Genomic DNA, 19,914 nt, shown 5'->3' on the forward strand with positions numbered 1-19,914 from the left:
GCATGAAATCTGGCCTTTTACGTGCCAAGACCACGATTTGATTATGAGGCACGATGCACTTAGAGTCTCCGGATTAATTTTGACCCCCAAGGGTCAAAACGTGCCCTCCATGTACGGGTCACGGGCGTTTTTGCATGTCGCCCCCGTCGAAATGCGGCTTAGCAGCATTCTTGCTTAGCAGCACAACACCATACCTACTAAGCGCCTGAGCGGCCTTGAAGCGACGACGAGTCTATTCACACGTGTACTTATTTATGTTTTTTTTCCGGTGGCTGCATTCCACCCGCTCACAAAGAAATGTTATCGCTCAGCGCAAGACCCGCCGATCGACATTATTTGGAACTTACTCGAATGCGTTGTTTCTAACTGTTGGCTACGTTCTCACCGAATCTCGTGTAACCAGATTGTATGCGCGACACGAATTGTGTAGGACTTTCTGGAAGGCACGCGGGCAACAGCTATTACGCTAGGACCTTCAAAAAGTAATGTATAAAAGCCGGCGGGCTTGACCCGCAGATCTGATTTTCGGCTATCGCGTTTGTTTTTGCCGCCATCGTTGTGCTTCGACTGTCACTTGCTTTTAAGGGCACAAGATCGCCCCACAAAGAGTTACTTTCACCATTCACTGTTTTCCTACTGCGTTTTTATTTTTTAAATTTATTTATTTATACATACTGCAGCCTCGGTGAGGCTATTGCAGGAGTGGGTAGTGAAAAAAAAAGGAAAGCAAGAAAACGAGATACAGGCACAAAAAATATGAATATCAAGTATATGTAATTGCTTTCAAAAATTCTTGCATAGGTAAAGAGCGGATGCTTCCAGGCAGTGAATTCCAGAGTTCAATGGCCAGTGGAAAGAAGCTGTGCTTTAACATCTCCGTTCGGCAAAAGAAAGGGATAAGGTTCTTGACCATCACTGAACGTGACGTCTGGTGAAGGTGCTTTTGCGTCCTTGTACCGGATGTCCGCTTCAAGCTCACACCACGAAGACAACATCGGCGTCGCCCCGGACCATGGAGCAAGCCGCAGGCTACAAACTCCGACGACCAGGAAGATCGTGGCCAAGTCAACAACTACAATGGCAGCCCCAGCGTCCCCCAACGTGCTGCAAAGGCCCAGGAAGTCAACGACCTTGCGCGCATCGTCCTTTGAAGACCCGGACATATGGCTGGAAACATTCGAAAGAGTCGCTATATTCAACAACCACTACTCCGACGACAAGCTGCGGCATTTGTACTTTTCCTCAGAAGACGCCGCCAGGACGTGATTAGAGAATCGTTAGTCAAACCCTGACAACGTGGGACCTCTTCCGCAGCGCCTTCTTGATCGCCTTCACGAGCTCTGTCCGCAAAGAGAGAGAGAGAGAGAGTAAAACTTTATTAAATGTAAATAAAACAAGAGTTGAAACGACACTGGAATCCCGTGCGCAACTTCCAAAAGAGAACGTTGCGATATGCACGGAAGAGATGACGCGCCGGTCCGCCACGCCGACCCGGACATGTCCGAGGACAAGAAAGTTCTCTTCCTCGTGCGTATAGTGTGAAGCAAGGACTTTTTCGGCGGACTGATTCGCAATCCACCGCGAGTTCATTGCGCCGCACTTCAAAGAAGCGTAAAACATACAATGTTATTACAATGCGCTGAAAGTTACCCGCATCGGTATAACGTGTAACATTTTGCTTGTGCTGTCTTTAAACGTCAGTAACGCTGAGATAATTCACTAAAATGGAAATTCGGGAACAGCCTTCGCACGCGCTGGGAAGCCGCGCAGGGAAACTCCGCCGTCGAGGATCAACTATGGGCCGTCGAGCGGGCCGAGGATGCCGCCAGGACCCACGAACTCCTGGCCGTCACCTAGGCGGGGCCTTTGGCCCTCCCCACCAACTCGCAGGACACGCAAAAAAGTTATTTCCTTCTCCTCCTCGGGCACGGGGCTACGACCGTCTCTCGGTCATCCCTTGTGTAGTGCGCTTTCATTTGCTTAATAAGCATTTGTTTATTTATTTATTGGCAACGCACTGAAGAGAGAAAGTGTCCGAGCAAGTACGTTTCGCCACTAATTTTATTCGACTGCACTGACTTGAATGTGGTTGGAGACTGAAGATTACAGGTACTGCAAGGGAGACGACAGAGCTAGGCAGGCAATGCCAGTCGATGCTAGACTTATGGGATCGTGGAAACATTTGTTGTTGCAGTGAAGCACGTCGTTCAGCACACCATTATTTTATGTAGCTTTTCTATCTGGTTGTTAGCTAGCATTTTAGGGGCCAACATTGCAAATGTTATTGTTCGTGATAACTGTTTCTGATTGGTCGGCGGCCTTCGCTAATGACATGTTCAGAGTTGCTATTGGCCGTTTCATTGTTCTGAGGAACATTACTCTTTTAGTGAATGCGGGCTACCGAAAGTATAAATTACCAATCCAGCTTAAAGGGCTCCTCATCAAGACACACGCAGCGCGTAGAAGCCGCGATAGCAATCGTTTCTGCAAAGTATCAAACAGTTTTGCGGTGCCTGAACAGCAGAAATTTCAGACATACATCACCGCGGGGCCTGTGAGTTGCAGCCAGAGAGCTATAAGGTCACATGCAGGATTGCCTCTACGTAAAAAGAACTGTTTGCAACATCACCGTTTTCGGCACCTGGCTTCGATAAATGCTCCAATGGAGAACGCACAATATCGCCACTGGGAATGTGACGCGCAGCAGAAAGAGGTAGAACAAAAAGAAAATCGGAAGAACAAGAAGAAAAAGAAAAAAGAAAACAAAAAGTTCACTGCCATTCCACTCTAAGACTTCTAACCATAAGGAAAACCGCCTGCTTCTTGGCCAGTCCCCCATAGTGGGTACGCGCCACTGTCTGGGACACAAGACAAGACAAGGTGGATAACCAGGGTAGCTGTGTATCTGGGCCCCTTGATGGCGGACTGTCCATTGCCGTGCATCAAAAGCCGTATGCCCATAAATAGAAGGCGAGGCACGACTAGTCGCTCCTCCACGATGTTGAACCTCGGCAGATGCTGAGGCAGCGAGGGGTACACATACCCCTGTATACTGACCCATGTATACATACCCCTGTAAGCAAAACGCGGCACGACACCTTTTACTAACGAATCCCGGTATACGTAGAACAGACACGCACCTCACCGCACTCCGAGGGCACACACTGCTTCACCGTAACCAAGGCGATCGTGCGTTGTTCGACGTCCCGTAGGGCAGTAATTGTTGTGACGTCACTCGAAAGCCACAAGCGCTCACACACAACACGGGCCACGTAAAATTGGTTCCCCACAAAGCCGCAAATTTCTCACACATCCTCTAATAATGAACCAATTTGAAAAATTCTTCCGGATTATCGCTCTTCAAGCGACAACCTACAACGTCCAGTGTGTAACCAACATTTGCGGTGGCTCTTACAGCCCTTTTTAGTGTCCCTTATAGACCACCAACCTCCTACACAATTAAAGTGACTTAATCATTTTCCTTTCTTTTTCTTTGTTTTTTCGTGCGCTGTGGCACCTGCAGCGTCGTCCAGCGTCAACTTGCTGTGCCGGTTCTCCGTGCGGTATCGCCTGGGCATCTACCCGTACGGCGTGTGTACGCACTTCATCTATGCCAGCGTGCCCAACAGAGCAAGGCTAGATGACGAGGATGTGCTCTACAGCTACGACAAGGGTAAAAAAAAAAACACTCGAGAAACGGGCGTTATCTTTTTTCCCCCTCGCTGCACCACTTCCAAAAAGACAGCAATAGCTTTAGATATGGGATGATTTTAAAAGTACTCCCTTGTATACCTAAGCGTGACGAGCAAACGCTTCGATTTATCCTTCATGTTACACTTAATTATTTGCTTGAACGCGTGGCGTACATGTAGCTAACACTAGTGAAACTGCGTTGCGCGTATTTTTCCCGGATTAGGGATCTTGAATTGCATGACCTTGTTGGCACTTTCTATTGTAGGCAGCTTATGTGCCTAAAATTCAATCCTGAAATACTGTCTATATGTATGAATGTTGCTAGAGAGGACTCTGGCACTGCGATTTTTTAGCCAGCGTGGGAACCTTTGTCAGTACATTGACTTTTCCCAAGTTTCTCGCTTGCTCCAAGCGTTCTTGTGACGTTGTTTATTGCGCTTTACATTGGTAAATTTCCAAGCACTGATAGTTTTATGAACGCAGCAAAAGGCAAGCACTCTAGGCTCGCGTGCTTGCATATTGCGGCACTGATATCGCAGAATGTGGTTAAAAATGACCAATTTACAAAACAACATAGAGACGTTTGAAGCCACCAGGACAAAGTTTGGGCAGACCCTTGTACTCCGCGCTAATGTCACCCAGGGGCTAGCTTCCTGAGGTGCTACTCCGGACATCGTCAAATTCCGCCATACTGTCGGCTTCGCCATCTTGTCAGCTCTGATTGGCCCGGAGGTCTGCTACGGCCTCGCTGATTGGCTTGAAATGTCGTCATTACCGAATTCGACAGTACGGAGGGATTCGACGATGTCCAGAGTGCTTCTCTGGCTCCACCATCACACTTCATAGGAGGTCCTGCAGACGCTGGCACCAGAGTTCACGGTTTATGAATGACTGCGGTTGTTAAAGCCCACAACTCAGTGAGCCGCATAATGCACTTGCAAGGAAAAATAACTAGGAACATCATGGCGAGATCGGCTAGTTGGTCGATGTTCACAGCGACCATATTTTTTACGGTGCCACAACTGACACACGCAGAAAGCATTAAGAAACCAACCCACTCTTTATCCTGTCGTCTTCCTTTTTTTTTGCTTTTTCGTAGCTGTCTTTGCGTGTATCAGATGCGGGTCTTCCAAGAAAAAAGAAAGCATTCAGAGCCAACAATTGTTGTGTTCCCGCGCTTGTCGCCGGTGCAGAAGCGTTCAGGAAGTTCCTACACGTGCGTGAGCTGGCTCCCGAGGCCCGCCTCTTGTTCTCGGTGGAGTTGGCGGCCATGTTGGACACGGGTTGGCCCGCGCAGCGCCTCGCCTCCGACGCCCGCGCCTGGCTCGGCCGTGGCGGCGTCGACGGACTCCACCTGGCCGGACTCGACCTTCTGCCTAGGAACATGCCGAACATCACCGGCATCGTCACGGTGATGTTCGCGTCATGCTCATTGCGATGCTCATCGTCACGGCATCACGATGGTGTGCCGTTGGTGCAGCGGTCCTGTGTCGTATGTGGAAGCCGTTAGTAGACGAACTGCAACGAAAATTTTTTTTCGACGGCGAAAGGAATACCGTGCAAGAACTTCCATGCAAATGTTTGTTTTGATTACGAAGGCTTCTTCAGCTCGTGCAATGACCATTTTTTGTACAACATTGTCTTAGCTTAGCAACATGGCCTCACATGGTTCAGGAGTAATTACTTCTGTACTTCTTAGGGCTTGCCCAGAGGATTTGTAATAGACTTGATGGTTGTTTGCATTTAACACATAAGTTAATATATTGATTTGAATAAATGTTGCGTAGTAGTGACGGGTTAGGAAAAGAGAGCGCGTAGCCATACGTCGCCGTCTGTGATGAGCTATCACTATATTAACTTGCAACAAAGCCGGATACCAGACCGTCGGCCTGTGCAGGAAAACGTTGGCAGCAGTAAAGCTGGTGTCATGTGTGTGATATAACAGATGTACCGGTTATAGTGAAGCATTTGTCAATTCCTGAATTGTTTTCGGGCTGTCAAGTCGCTTAAATAGCTTCACTGTCCTGGATTGATGACTTGTTCTGATTGGCAAACATGCACAGTTTAATCTTCACCTTAACAGCTGAAGAAATATAACCTTGCGCTCAGTTTTATTCTGTACTTGCTCAATTATAACACCAAGATCGCAATTCATGATCTGGATCGTTCAATATAACACTTCTCGCTAATTCTTTCTGGGCTTGTGAGAAGAAACAAAAGAAGAGAAGTTGCCTTCGTCCGCGCCCTTTGTAGTGAGTGATAGCCAAAACATGACAGCGGTGACTTTGCTTATCACTCCTTGCGTCTACAGCATAGCAAAGCATAACCTTTAAGCTTATTTTTGATGCAGTGCTGTGGGATGCGATGTGGACGCCAAAAGAGACGTAGACGGACGCGGATTCACATTCTTCATGACTATGCCGGTATCATTATCGAGTGTTATGTTGAAAGATCAGGGCCATAACATACGATCTTGACGCGAAATTGGGGCAACAACAATGCAGGGATAAGCGCAATGTACACTTTAAAAGTTATCAAGTAAAAGATGCAGGTTACTGCACACTCAGTTTCATACATGAATACATAGTTTATTTATGTATTTATTCATTAAAATACTTTCAGGGCCCAAAGGCACTGCAGAAAGTAGGGGGGGGGGGGGGAATGGCAAGACGTGCAGCTAACAAAAAAGTATATTACAAGGCATCTTGTAGAGCGATCTTGAACTCGTGATCATCAGTTATGCTGGCGATTGTGGAGGGAAGGTGGTTCCATGCGACACTTGTTCTAGAAACAAAAGAGTTATTACACAATTTTGTGCGACAAGCCGGTAGACCCACCTTGAAGCGATGATTAGTGCTTGAAGATATATAATAAAGTGGAGGAAGCAGAACATCCTTCAAATCGTTGTTACAATAATACAATTTAAGTAAAAGGTTAAGGCGAGATGATTTTCGACGCAACAAAATGTCAGGCATGTTTAGGGTTTTCTTCGTAGATGTGACACTGAAATGACGTGAATAATTCGATATCATGAAACGTGCTGCGCGATTCTGAATGGCTTCAAGAGTTTGAATGATCGTAATCTGAGTAGGATCCCACATGGCACATGCGTACTCTTAATTTAGAACGTACCAAGGTTTTGTGAAGTGTTAACTTCAGGGACGATGGGGAATCAAAAAAAGTATCGACGCAGGTAACCAAGCATGCGATTCACGTTGTTAGTTTTATATCCGACATGCGTATTCCACGAAAGATTACAAGACATGTGAACACCAAGGTGTTTGTAACTGTCAATAGATGGTAATGGAATATTATTGAGGGAGTAAGTACGCGGGCAATGATTAGCGCTGCGGCGAGAAACTTTAATAATTTTACATTTAGTTCTATTAAGTGTCATGAGCCATTTACTGCACCATTCAAATATCCTATCTAGATCGCGTTGCAGGTTGACATAATCGGCATGGTTAGTAATTTTCTGGTAAACTACGCAGTCATCTGCAAACAGTCGGACAGTTGAGGAAGGCAAGCAAGTAGGAAGATCATTAATGTAAATCAAGAAAAGCAGAAGGCCCAAAACAGACCCTTGCGGGACGCCAGATGTTACGGCAGAATTAAGTGAACAAAAGTCATTAGCCGTCACATACAGACTATGATTAGAGAGAAGTTCTTTAATCCATGCAAGTGCATTGGGGTCTATGTTAAGCTGATTAAGCTTAAAGATAAGTAGATGTGTGAGACTGAGTCAAATTCTTTAGCAAAATCTAAATATATGAAATCAGTGACTTCTGTTACGGATCACATTGGGAACCGAAAAAAATGGTTCGTCACGTGGAAAAGAAAGACACAGGTACGTGCCATCTGATTCGCTGTAACATTGGCTGCGTTCCAATACTCGCCGTGGAGAGCAAACGAGACATCTAAGAGGCTACCCTATTAGGGTAGAAGCTTGGGTGGGTTGGTCGTGGTTCATAACGGTGGTATTTCGCGTATGCGAATGTAGCAAGAAAGGACAGAGAAAGAGCGCTCTTTATTCTTCTCTGTCCTTTTTCCTACACTCACGCACGCAATACCGCCATTATGGTCATCCTGTTTGGCATTCCAGTTCTGACGAAGCTTGGCAAGTCAAAAGACGATGCGCGGTACCATCGCTGTCCATATAAAGTGGCGGCTGAACAGAATGACTATTTATAGTGTAATTGAGTCAAGGGCACGAGCAAGTTGCTATAGCGTCTGGTGCACTTTCTTCTACCCAACAGGCTCTACGCAAATCGTTCAAGAGGCAGTACCTGCTTTCCATCGGCATCGACCGCTCGCAGAGAGCGGTGGAGAAAGACCTGCTCAAGATACTCAAGTACGGTTTCACCAATGGCGTTCATCGCGAACCACTCACCTACAATGACGATGATGTTTATTTGCATCAGATCGTGACGCGAGGGGCGTGCAGAAAAAGCTGCCACATGGACAGCTTGAAGAAGCCGCAGGCACCCGCATTGGCGTTTGGGCGGCGTTAGCATACACTAAGGCAGGCAGCACATCATTGTTTAGAAATGCCATTTATATAAAATTGAGTATCGCCAACCATGCGAAGCAAATGCTGGCAAAAGACAAGTTCACATTTTCTTCTTTGTGTGTGTGTGCGTTGCCAGCATTACATAGATTTAAAAACGAGGGACAAGAATTTCGCGGAAGCTAACGTCTGGACGTACAGGAGAATGCAGAAGAACGCGGACGTAAGGGATAGTAAATTGCGGGATGCCAGCTAGGTACTGAAACTCCGCTGTAGTTTCTATGAGAGACGCCATCGTGGAAGGTCCTTAGTTACTTTTGACGTCTTGGATATATATATATATATATATATATATATATATATATATATATATATATATATATATATATATATATTGTAGTTCAGTTATTTAACTGGGTAACTCAAGCTAACTCAAGCTAACTTCAGTTAGCTCAAGCTCAGTGGCTCTGGGCTAGAGCTAGAATGTGTTTAATTTTTCTTGGCTATGGGTAGTGACTTCAATCTAGAGAAAGCAGTTAGTAATACGCTCCTCGTCGGCTTTCCTTGGTCGTTCACCAGTTTGATGATGCTGACATGTTCTTCCAACTTCAAACAAGCATCGCAAAGAAAATTGCGCGCGCCACCGTAATATTTAATAACCTATAAAGAATGACTGCACTGATATTATATGTATAGGCAAACTTGAGCTAACAGTAAATTTCTAAGGGCACTTTGCAGTAGCACAGCAACTTGTGTAGGATTACATTCATTGATGACACAGAGCGCAAAAAAATACGGAAAGAAAATAGATCCTGTCGCCTTTCTTGTCCCCGCCGTTCTTGTTCTTGCTGGTATAACACTCATATGTGTACACTCACTCTATCTAATAAGCACTCCGGAGCCAATTATAGAACTGACACACACTCATGAAGCACTTTGCATCCAAGTCGGGAATTCGGCGCAGCAACAGATGAAGACGTAGCGTATATAGAGAACACATCAGAAACGCGATCAACTTTCAGTTTATTTTCGAAGCATTGGTCGATATGAAAATAAATGCACATCTATATATGTACATATGTAAAAAAAAGATGGCGAACAAAAGATAAAAGTATCTCTGAACTGGGCCAGAACGAACTGAAACAAACTGCCAAAACCTGAATGAATCATCTTTTTCCGACTACATTTATCCACATGCAAGTGCTTATGAAATTTTTTTGATGTTAAGCTATGTTTTAGAAGTAAATGTTTAGCTGACAGTGCTAGTGTTGTGTTCTCTCCTCCTCTCGTATTTGTCTGTGACAGGCTAAGCTTTCGACCTGTCTCAGCATCAACTATTCTTGTTAATCTTGGATATTTTTAACGTTAAGTCAATAAGAGATGTGCTAGGGAGTACTGTATTGAAGCAGTCATGAAGGGCTGTACACTGACTGCCCTCATCATTGCCCTATGAGGTCTGATTACGAGCAAATAAATGACTCCTGCAGACCACGCGAGGCCTTGAAATTTTGCCCTGGCGCAGGCTGGTAAACTTCGCAAGCTTTAAAACCTGCCACCTTCGCCACACGGACGACTACACCACGCTGACCAATCCGTACAGCAAGTACGACAACAGCACCGCCGGCGAGTTCCTGGTACGCCTCCCATTCGGCAGTTTTTTTTAACTCTTTGTGTTCTTTACTACGGCTGTTTTCTTATAGCTCTGGATGCGTTCGTACACCATCCGATGATGGCGCCACAAAACTAGCTTGCAGAAACATCTTAAGGCACTTGTAACAGCGGTTAGCAAAGCGTAATAGGAATAGGTCGTAAGCAATGAGAGGAGCGCTAAGGAATCATCTTGCAAGCACGTTTAATACCATAATCGCCTTGAAGGTGAATATTCGACTCACATCAATGCGGTTGTTGGGGGATAGTTGAAGCTAAACAAATTAAAGGGAACCTGCGACCATTTCATACCTGCTAGGTTCTGCATATAACAACGTCTACCTAGTGTTATCCCGAGGGGAATGTATTACCGAACTTTACGCAGTTAAACCTAACCTATCGAAGTTACAAATTTTAAACAACAGCAGCCGACGAAAATACGCCATACCACTTCGCGTATCGTTCACCCGGCAAGGAATTAGGATGCTTCCAATGAAAAGACGGCTTACACCTGTGGTACCGGAAACTTTCTTGCCATTGTGGCATTCGCATCACATGCCCGTCATTGCTGTCGCTGGATATGCTGCTGGCGTCAAGTAAAGGCACCTTCAAACGCATCTCCTGACGTATAGGGAATTTTATGAATAGCCATCAGATAATTGTCAAGAAATGCGGAATTAAGTTTACACACTGTTCATACGTATGCGTGCAATGTGTAAACGCTTGTTTTTGCATTACATTTCGAGTGCAGATCGTTGGACAGCGCAGCTATAGTGTCCGATGCAAACAAAATTAACATGTATTCCACAAATGTGTGTCCCTTTACAATCTTGCGGCAGAACCCATCTTACAATGAGCGTCGTCGGTAATGCGTTAGCATTGAACCAGTATAGCGACGCAACGTATTGCCACCGTCGAAACGAGCTGTGTGTGTGTGTGTGTAGTGACTATTGAAGGAGAGGAAGAGAGGAGTGCAGGGCCGTAACTGTCTCTCAGAGGAGGACACCTCAACAGCACTGCACAGGGAAAGGGGAGTGGGGAGAAAAAGATAAGGGAGAGAAGGAAAAGAAGGCGAAAAAGAAAAATAACAAGAAGGGTGAAGAAGCGATGCTGGGCTTACAGCCGCGCTCTCAGCTGCGTGTCACAGCAAAAGTCAAGTACGGCAGGGAGCACTTTCTTGACAATGGAAAGGCGGGCTGCCGGAAAGAGAAGTGCTCCCTCCGAGTCACAGGGCAGTCCCACACGACGGTATGATGCAAATAGTGCAGTGCACTCAACATTGAAGGCCGGGCAGCGGAGCAGAAGGTGCTCAAGCGTCTCTTCCTCGCCGCAATCCAAGCACGAGGGGCTGCCTCTTCCGTGCAGTCTGTGCAATCTGGTGGCCATGTTGTAGTAGCCGACGCGCAGCCGAAGGAGAAACGAGCGGTCCCAGCGGGAGAGACGAGCTATGCATGAAGCGTGTATTGTAGCGGGACTCCTCTTTTGCGCGTCCCTAAGAACACTCGGCGCGATCAAGAGCCGCCGCCGCCGTCCCGAAACCTGCACGTGGCCTCCACAATGCACGGGGCGCCGCCGCGTGCTAACGCCGACAAACGCGTCATGCTGCAACCGGGCTCCTCCCTCTTTCGAGCTCCTTTTTGGACGCGCTGCGCCACCTGGCGGCACCGCCGACAAGTCCGCGCGTGGCCTCCGAGACGAGAGGCGTGGTGCGCCGGAGCCACGCGCCCGCTGCAGAGTCGTACCCCCTGCTCACCGCACGCTCAGTGGCACATACTCAGCGGACCCACGGCGGCGAGAGGTTCGTCGAAGAGCGTCGCGCGCCCAATGCATTTGCGGCGCACCCTTGCTACTGCGTCCGGTTGCGGCCCTCGAGGAGCCCTTGTGACGTGGGCTCGATTCCACTCGGCGTCGGAGAAATGTGAGGGGTCTCTTTCGTCACTCTAGAGTGGCACGATCCCGGTGGCACAAAGCTATTGTTACCCAATGTTGGCGCCAGAGACGTTCGCTGAGGAGCGGAACACACCTGCTGGCGCACACCCAGTCGCCCAATTTGGCACAAAGAGCTTCATCGAGCGGCGGTTCCTGCCCACTCCCGCATCGATACAGTGACCAATGTGGGCGTGAAAGAGGTTCGTTGCAGAGCGGCACTTACCTACACACTGGCACGTACTCACAGTGACCGAAGTTGGTCCGATGGTTGGTTTCGATCCTGGTTCCCCGAGCCCAGCAGTGCGATGGGCTACCCAATCGAACGCGGACTACTCGGTGGCCCAGAGAGGCGGAAAAACTGTCGGGTACAAACATAGAGAGAGAGTCCCCGGACAGTGTGCGAAGTACCCTAAGAATGCTAAAGCATTAAAAGTCTGGATAAGTTCACCGGCGGTCTATTCTACAAGATGACCATTTTTAAGCTTTCCGGAATTAAAAAAAAATTGCCTGTTGCAGATAACATAATTCTAGTGCTTTAGCTGGATTAAATAGAGAGGCGGACATTACTTGCATGAGAAATCGAAATACACGCATGTATTTGCATGCAGCATACATGCAGCATGCTGAACTAATCAACTTCTTAAATAATTACTTTAAGGCAAGTATTGTCATTTGCGAATTATAACCGGTGAGCATGCAAGGCGTCTCCACTTGGAATGAATGACCAGGGTGACACAAGTTTCGAAATATTTATTTATTTATTTATTTAGTACATACTGCAGACCCTTTTCAGGGTCCAAGCAGGACAGGCATATATTCTTAAAACTCAAAAGATACAGAACACAATGAAAAGAAATATACATAAAAATAAGGAGACAAATATTGCAAACTATTAAGATGTCATAACATGGTTCCAATCGGATATTGTCCGCGGAAAAAAGGAATATTTAAAACAGTCAGTTTTCGCAAAATACGGTGTCAATGAGTGAATGTGATGATGTCGGGTATAACGTGTGGTTAGAGGGGATATGTACTGTGAAGGGATATATGCGCCATCAAACTTGCGGTAAAATTTGACTGTTGTTCCGCTTACTTTTTTTCAGCAATACGCTGTTCTATGCATTGAAGCAGAAACGTAACTGGAGCGCCCACGTATTTCGTCCCACATTTTCGAAAACAATATCTCGAAACTGGTGCCGTCCTTGAGATTCTCTTCAAGTGGATAGGTCTCGCAGATTCACCGACTACAATTTTTAAATTGCAGTATGTTCCGTTCACTAAATAATTAAAAAAACGCAATTATTGAGTTTTCTTAATTAGTTGAATACTTGTTTCGGTTTATTGTTCCAGTAATGTCCGCTTCTTATGATAACCCAGCTCGAGGACAAGCAGTATGCCATCTGTTAGAGGCAATCTTTAGTAATAGTAATATAATGTGCACTGTGAAGTGGCTGTGAAGAAAGGAGAAAAATTCGCAGGCATAGGACCTGTCACTTGACGCTAGACACAAGGGGCCCTATCACGTAAAACTATTCCAATATGTTTCTATTTCAATCTTCTGATGTCAATTTTGCGTAATCACCGACGCAAGCACCGGGCGGTCACCCGCAGGGTTGTCTGAACACACCAATAAAACGCTCTCCTCGTTCATAGGAGGTCACCTTTGTTTGTTTGACAAACGAATAACATTGCCTACACTGAGCGGCTTGGCGTATCTAATCGGCTGACAAGAGGCGAGGAGAAGGCTCAAGTGGAGAGGGATTCGATGGGGCCGAGCCAGTGCACTGAAAATCGATAACCGGATGAAGAGGGTGGTGCCGGCGCCTGAGATTGGTCGGCTTTCCCTTACTTATCTTGCGGTGGATGGTAGAAAATCGCAGCGGCATGCAACGGAAGCTTAAGAATGACGCTAAAAAGAACACTCAGCAAAGAAGAGTTGGCAGAATGAAGGGTAAACGTGCCGAAAGTGCTCGAAAACGTTACACGGCCACGCAAGACGTTTTATTATGCGCAAATACACCCATCCTCTCCGGCAGGTCCCAGTAGCCAGCGCCTGAGCGATCGGCGGCAGCGATCTTTTATTCCTTTCGGAACGGGGCAGCCTGCGGCTATTCAGAAGAAAATTCAGTTTTGTTCGGCATATTAATGCATCACTAATGCTTACACGTCACTTTGACGCGGTGAGTTCTCGCGGTTTTGTGACGTCGCGTGACAGGCAGGTGAAGTGGGCGCAGCCCGAAAACTTTTGACCAATAGCCGGAGGCTAATGGCGAAAATGCGTCGAATCAGAAATAACTGTTTTTCTTTTTTCTTTCAAATCATGCATAATCAGTGTGTACACGTCATATCAGATGGAGAGGTATCGCGGTTTTCGTGACGTCGCGTGACAGACAGGTGAAGTGGGGCTGGTCGAAAAAAGTTTTTGACCAATCGTGGAGGGCTGATAGCAGAATTGGAATAGAAAATTTTGGAATAGTTTTACGTTATAGCGCCCAAGGTTCGGTCCGGGAGAGGCCTTCGCATCGCGCTGGACACAAACCCCAAATTATGATGAAGACGCTGCTATAAAGGAATGTCGCGCATTTACCGTGTCCACGTCGCGTACAAGACCGGCAACTCTTTCGCTTCCGTGTTTTTTTTCTTTCTTCCCTCACTTTCGTCGTGCGCGCAGGGCAACGAAGTGGACAAACTGGCCAAGCTGGCGGCGCGGACGCCAAGGTCCCGGCTCTGCTTTACCCTCGACCTGGGTGGCAACCAGTTCCTGCTTCAGGACGCCGAGCATCACGGACTCGGAGCCCCGGCGAAGCACATCAGGGACGCTTCCTATGCCGAGGCACGTGCATGCCGTGGCCAATACTGAGAGAAAAAAGAAAAGAAAGTTCGTTGGGCGCGAGTGCGCGCGGAAAAAAGAAAGAATACGCAAGACAGAGCGTTAACGTCGCAAACAGCATTTTTACTCCTGGAAACAGTGAATGTGTGGAATTCAATGACAACACGGGAAGCGAACGATTGCGCCAGCTAGAAGATATTCGACTCCCTTTATCGCTCAAGATAGCACACCAGGGGCACTCACACAATCAGAACAAGGTCTTAAAAACATATGGACTTCGACGATTTTGCCTGTGAGGTTGTCGAGGTCCTTACTTACGATGGTATACAAGCATTAAATGACAGCTAGCAACTACGGGTGTGCGAATATTCAAATTTTTTGAATAACCAATTGAATAGCCACTCTTCGTAAGCGCGAATGTTTTTCGAGCACTTTTAGAATATTTTAGAACGTCACTGCGCCCAAAGAAGCACAAAGTTGGAGCAAACTTAAAATCAATTTTCACCCCAACGGGCATAGTTAGACATAAAGCATGAGAACGTGCGCAGTGGAACAGCGTACGTCACTTGGGTAGCCATACTTTACCGGAAGCGATCATTAGCACTCTCTGAAGAGTCGGTGCATGGGAAGAAACTACTTGCTTGCTCCTAATGCTCCATTTGTGATTGTAATAAATAACGCTTCATAACGTCTTATGCAATGGCAGAAACTTGCTACATTTAAGATTACTGGAATGTGAACATCGTTTGATCTTAATAGTGCTAATGACTGCTCATCATTCGAAAACAATTCGAAAACTATTCCGTATTCGCATCGATTCGCTTCCGGCACCGTTCGAATCGTATTGGATTTGGTCTAAAAACTCAGTATTCACCCACCTTTACTTACACCCATGGCTTTTACAATGATGCCCGAGTAAGCCACCAGATTTCGTTAACCAGGGCATCGGAAAGGAGTAATGATGCCAGCGCTAATCTTCGCAAATGTCATTCTGTGGTTAAGATCAGATATCTTGTCAGGGTTGGAAGTTAACCAAAGATAGGTAGGCCAGTTGGCTTTGAGAGGCCACGGTAAAAGCACAAATGAGGCAGTGCATAACGACATGGGTTGGACCTCCTTTGAAGTCAGCGAAGCTCAGAGCAAAATTAGTTTTGAAGAAATACTCAGAAACATGGATGAAAATAAATGGACAGCTCAAGTGCACAAGCATCTGTACTTGAAAAGCATGGACACAGAATAGAGGAAGAGGTCGATAAAATTGGCAACTAAGTACAGGTTAATTGAAACAGTAAATCGACAGCAAGGATCCATCAGAATCAAAATGAGAGACACAGAGACAGTTAATCGGATGCAAGGAATGGAAACAAGAAGGATCGCGGAGATTTGCAAGAATGAGAAGAAGGTAATTAGAAGGGAAAGCCTGTACGATAACGCAAAGGGCACTATTATAACGCAATAGGCACTATGTACGATAACGCAAAGGGCCTTGCTATTTGAGGCTCGAGACGGTTGCCTATGAAAAAAAAAAAACATATCGGAGCAAATATTCGGAACTAGATGAGGCTTATGTATTCTGCAGGGAAGAGATTAACCGGTTCTCTTAGAGTCATAGCTAGTGGTACAAAGTAGGCTTTGAAGGGAAGAAAATTAGAGATGGAGATGGAGATGTATTCAAAACGCTAGATATAAAACATGTATTGCATGCATGATTAAATCAAGCAGGCTAGGTGACTATTTTTCATTGCCCCGTTTCATAGAGAATGCCATTGAATCATCATGATCCTTACCTACGTCGGGCGAACGTGTTGAACGGGTGACATTATAGAAAATCCAGAGAAATCCCATAGCATTTTAAATAATCACTCTTATGCTGCTGTGTACGTGCCTGAAAGTTTAACTTGTCCATAAAGCTATTGCTGTTTATTGGATGCTGGGTTACCGCAGCCGTGTACGGCAGTAGTAAGGCTGGTAGCGATATTTTGCGACCCTTTGTCTAACAAGAACGCGTTCGATATTTTTTGTTACATGTATGTCTCGTCAAATACAAAAAAAAATTAAATGGGCTGCACGGTAATGATTGTACCCAAGTGGGCTTTTTACACCGGCAACCGGAACAGAATACGGTATGCGCTACTTCAATAGCAGCTCCGGTTCCTCCACGGTTAAACTCTGTGCCACTAGATACCGCCACCAGTACGACCGAGCCCCCGCGAACGTCCTGTAGTAAGCAGAATTTTATTGCAGTATGAGCGGGAAGGAAAACGCTTCAGCGCCTTTCCTCTCTCGACTTGTCCTTTGTCTTTACTACGCCATGTTTGTTTTTCGCATTACAAGGAAAAGGCCGCGGACATCGCAATTGAATGGGCAGACACCTGAATATTCCTGCGGCTGCGGCAAGGGGTGGGGAGAGAGAGAGAGAGAGAGAGACAGGGAGAGAGATAGATAGATAGATAGATAGATAGATAGATAGATAGATAGATAGATAGATAGATAGATAGATAGATAGATAGATAGATAGATAGATAGATAGAGAGAGAGAGAGAGGTAACCTAGCATTCTGTAAACGCAGTACGCTTATGAATAAGCTAAAATTCTTTATCATTATTTGCGGAAAGCCGGCTCACATGCGACTAAAACATCTGAAGCTGTGTTGGTGATGGCGTCTTGTGGCGCTAAGTTTAACCAGAGTACACGGCTAGTCTTGAAATTACCAACAGTATTGGCCGCAGGTGTAAATAGTTGTCAGCACAAATGATAATTGCTAGAGACGTATTTCGTATCAGCGGCACCGGCTCGTGGGTAAGTATTGTATACGTTGTATGTAGCATTGAAGAGCTTTAAACTGTCGCATCGTCGTCTGTCAAGTAACCAGTTATACACCGCTGCATATGCGGCGTTTAACACAGCTTTTTCTTTAACCAAAGGGAGAAATTCAATTATGATAACCGTAGCACTCGCAGTGTGCCACAACCGGAGCTCTCCAGCATATCGATCGATCCTAGTGCCGGCAAATAAACAATTTCGCTTCCTACGGTAGCATGCTATGGTGGCGCGCTGTTTGCCTGTTTCCGCCTGTTGGACGTGTTTCCGTGTTTCCCCACACGTAGCAAACAAGGCTCGCCACAACTCCTCCGTACGTACAGGCAGAGTCCTTCCATGTTTTTTTCTGGTCACGAAACTGCCGCCTCAGTTTCATATAGCGCCAGCGCCCGCCGCTAGAGGCGCAACCGTGCATGAGAGGGCATGCGAACGCCGCTACCGCTGTGGTTGTGTGTGGGGCAGCCTCGGTATTCTAGCTTTCTCAACTTCCTCAACGATCGCTTTACTCTCACGTAACTATTTTTAACATTGAATATAATTAAATTACTGCCTGAGCGTGTCTTCTGCGATGATATGAGCGCACGGGACGAAAAAAAAAAAGCCGCTCATAACATGGAGCTTGCGGCGGTCTCAGACCGAAAAAAATAAAGATCTGGAATTTTAAGAGCCAGAACCGCGATACGATTATGAGGCACGCCGTAGTGGAGGACTCGGGATTAGTTTTGATCACCTGGGATCCTTTAAAATGCACCTAAATTTAAATAAACGGGTGTTTTGCATTTCGCCCCCGTCGAAATGCGTCCGCTGTACACGGCCGGGCGGTCTCGGTCCGGATTGCTTCGTCATCACCGTTCGCCTCAACGCTTCGGTGGGCTCCGCTTTTTAATATTGGCCTTAAATTAAACACCGCGCATTCGCAACAAAACGCCAGTGGTCCCACTTATCACCAGATGAGTAAGCGCCAATTCTCCGTTGCGCATAGCGCCAGATTGTTCGCCGAGCACAGCTGTTCAGTTTCTGTTAAACTGTGGCAGAGAAGGACTCTGTGGGCAGAATCTTATAACGAGATCAAAAGAATGAAATTGCTATTGCAAAGGGCTGCTACCGTAGAATACTTAATGACAAAGAAAAGGGAACTGAGCTGCTCCATGCGCTTAAGATTTCTTGCGAAGCGATGCCATTTCTGAATAAGATTTACGTAGAATTAATGCAAGACGAACTTCGCTACTAAATGTCTTCGGTGCGGCTTTTAACAACGGATTAAGGCGAACCTGAAGTGTTAGGACCTGCACAGTTGAAACTAGCTGTAATTAGGCAATTGCCTTAGCAAGCAGTCGTTTAGAAGCGTCAGTAAGCCCAGCACTTATTCACGCTGCTCAACGAACACAAGTAGCCACATCACAAATACAGCAATTTTTTTTTAAATGGCTTGTTAGAGATACCACCTTTCTACTTCTTCAGCTGTAACTTAAACATGCAAACAAAACTTGCTCAGCAAATCACAATACAAATGTAGCTAACAGTGTGCTAATAACCTTCTTACTCATAGCAGCTTATAGACTTAAAAGTACATACAATTGAAGAATTGTAGCCCACCAATAGCCAAGACTAAAGGACAATGGAAAATAAAACAATGCATATTATTCAGTTTTAACACTTGCATTTAAGGGAATTCTAATGCTATACCTTTCATAGATGGTCGGGGTAAGGGCGCTATTGCTGTGAACTACTCTATCCTGGTATAACACAAATTGAGATTGCAACAAAGCATAAAGCAAATGTGTTTTGTCATCAATGCCCTGATCAGATCTCACAACACCCTTATTCTCCTTCATCATCAGCATCGCAATTTTTTGTAAGTGGTCACCTTTACACGATAATCGTGATACCTACTGCGTCCCTTTAACTGGCACCGCTTCAACTGGTTGGTTTCCTACCACCCCCTGCTGGACATGAAGCTCGCCCCTTTGCTGTGACGATGTCCGAGGCGTCAAAGTGTTTCGCGCACACACGTGTATACTTCGATTCGAAATTAAAACCGCCACTTCCCTGCCGCGGTATGGCCCGCTTCCATTTCTCGCGCTGATCCTTGTTATTTGGTAAACAGAACAACGACACGTTTTCAGTCGTGCCCTTGTCGCCGGAACGGCACCCAGGCACGCAACACGTGTTCGGCATCGTTGTCCCACCCCACCACTTCAACCAAACAGCCCAACACTCGAAAAACAGCACAGCACACGCACAGAACGCACCCGATCAGTCAGCTCGCCTCGCACTGCGCACGCATTTCGGTAAGCGAACAATGCCCTCTGTGGCACAGTGGCGCCGCGTCGCGGCACCTTTGGGCAGTATATGAACCTCTCCCATAGAGTGACGGCGGAGTTTCGTGACCAGAAAAACATGGAAGGACTCTGGTACAGGTTTATTTAGCCACGTACATTTCGCCAACAGCTTGCGGAATCATCGACTCCAGCTCTCTCATCGCTCT

The 19,914-nt window shown here is 46.3% G+C and overlaps 1 protein-coding gene across 3 annotated transcripts in view; it reads left to right on the forward strand.

Moving 5' to 3' along the window:
• Positions 1-19,914, forward strand: part of LOC135919847 (chitinase-3-like protein 1) — a 36,232-nt gene that overhangs the window by 11,818 nt on the left and 4,500 nt on the right. For all 3 annotated transcript variants that reach the window (XM_065453807.1, XM_070525683.1, XM_065453808.1), the window contains exons 7-11: positions 3,524-3,673; positions 4,887-5,104; positions 7,950-8,044; positions 9,723-9,834; positions 14,448-14,609. In XM_065453807.1, coding sequence (XP_065309879.1) covers positions 3,524-3,673; positions 4,887-5,104; positions 7,950-8,044; positions 9,723-9,834; positions 14,448-14,609 — 737 coding nt within the window. The remainder of the gene's footprint in view (positions 1-3,523; positions 3,674-4,886; positions 5,105-7,949; positions 8,045-9,722; positions 9,835-14,447; positions 14,610-19,914) is intronic.

Source organism: Dermacentor albipictus, chromosome 9 (genome assembly GCF_038994185.2).
Source record: "Dermacentor albipictus isolate Rhodes 1998 colony chromosome 9, USDA_Dalb.pri_finalv2, whole genome shotgun sequence".
In the NCBI taxonomy this organism is placed as follows: domain Eukaryota; kingdom Metazoa; phylum Arthropoda; class Arachnida; order Ixodida; family Ixodidae; genus Dermacentor; species Dermacentor albipictus.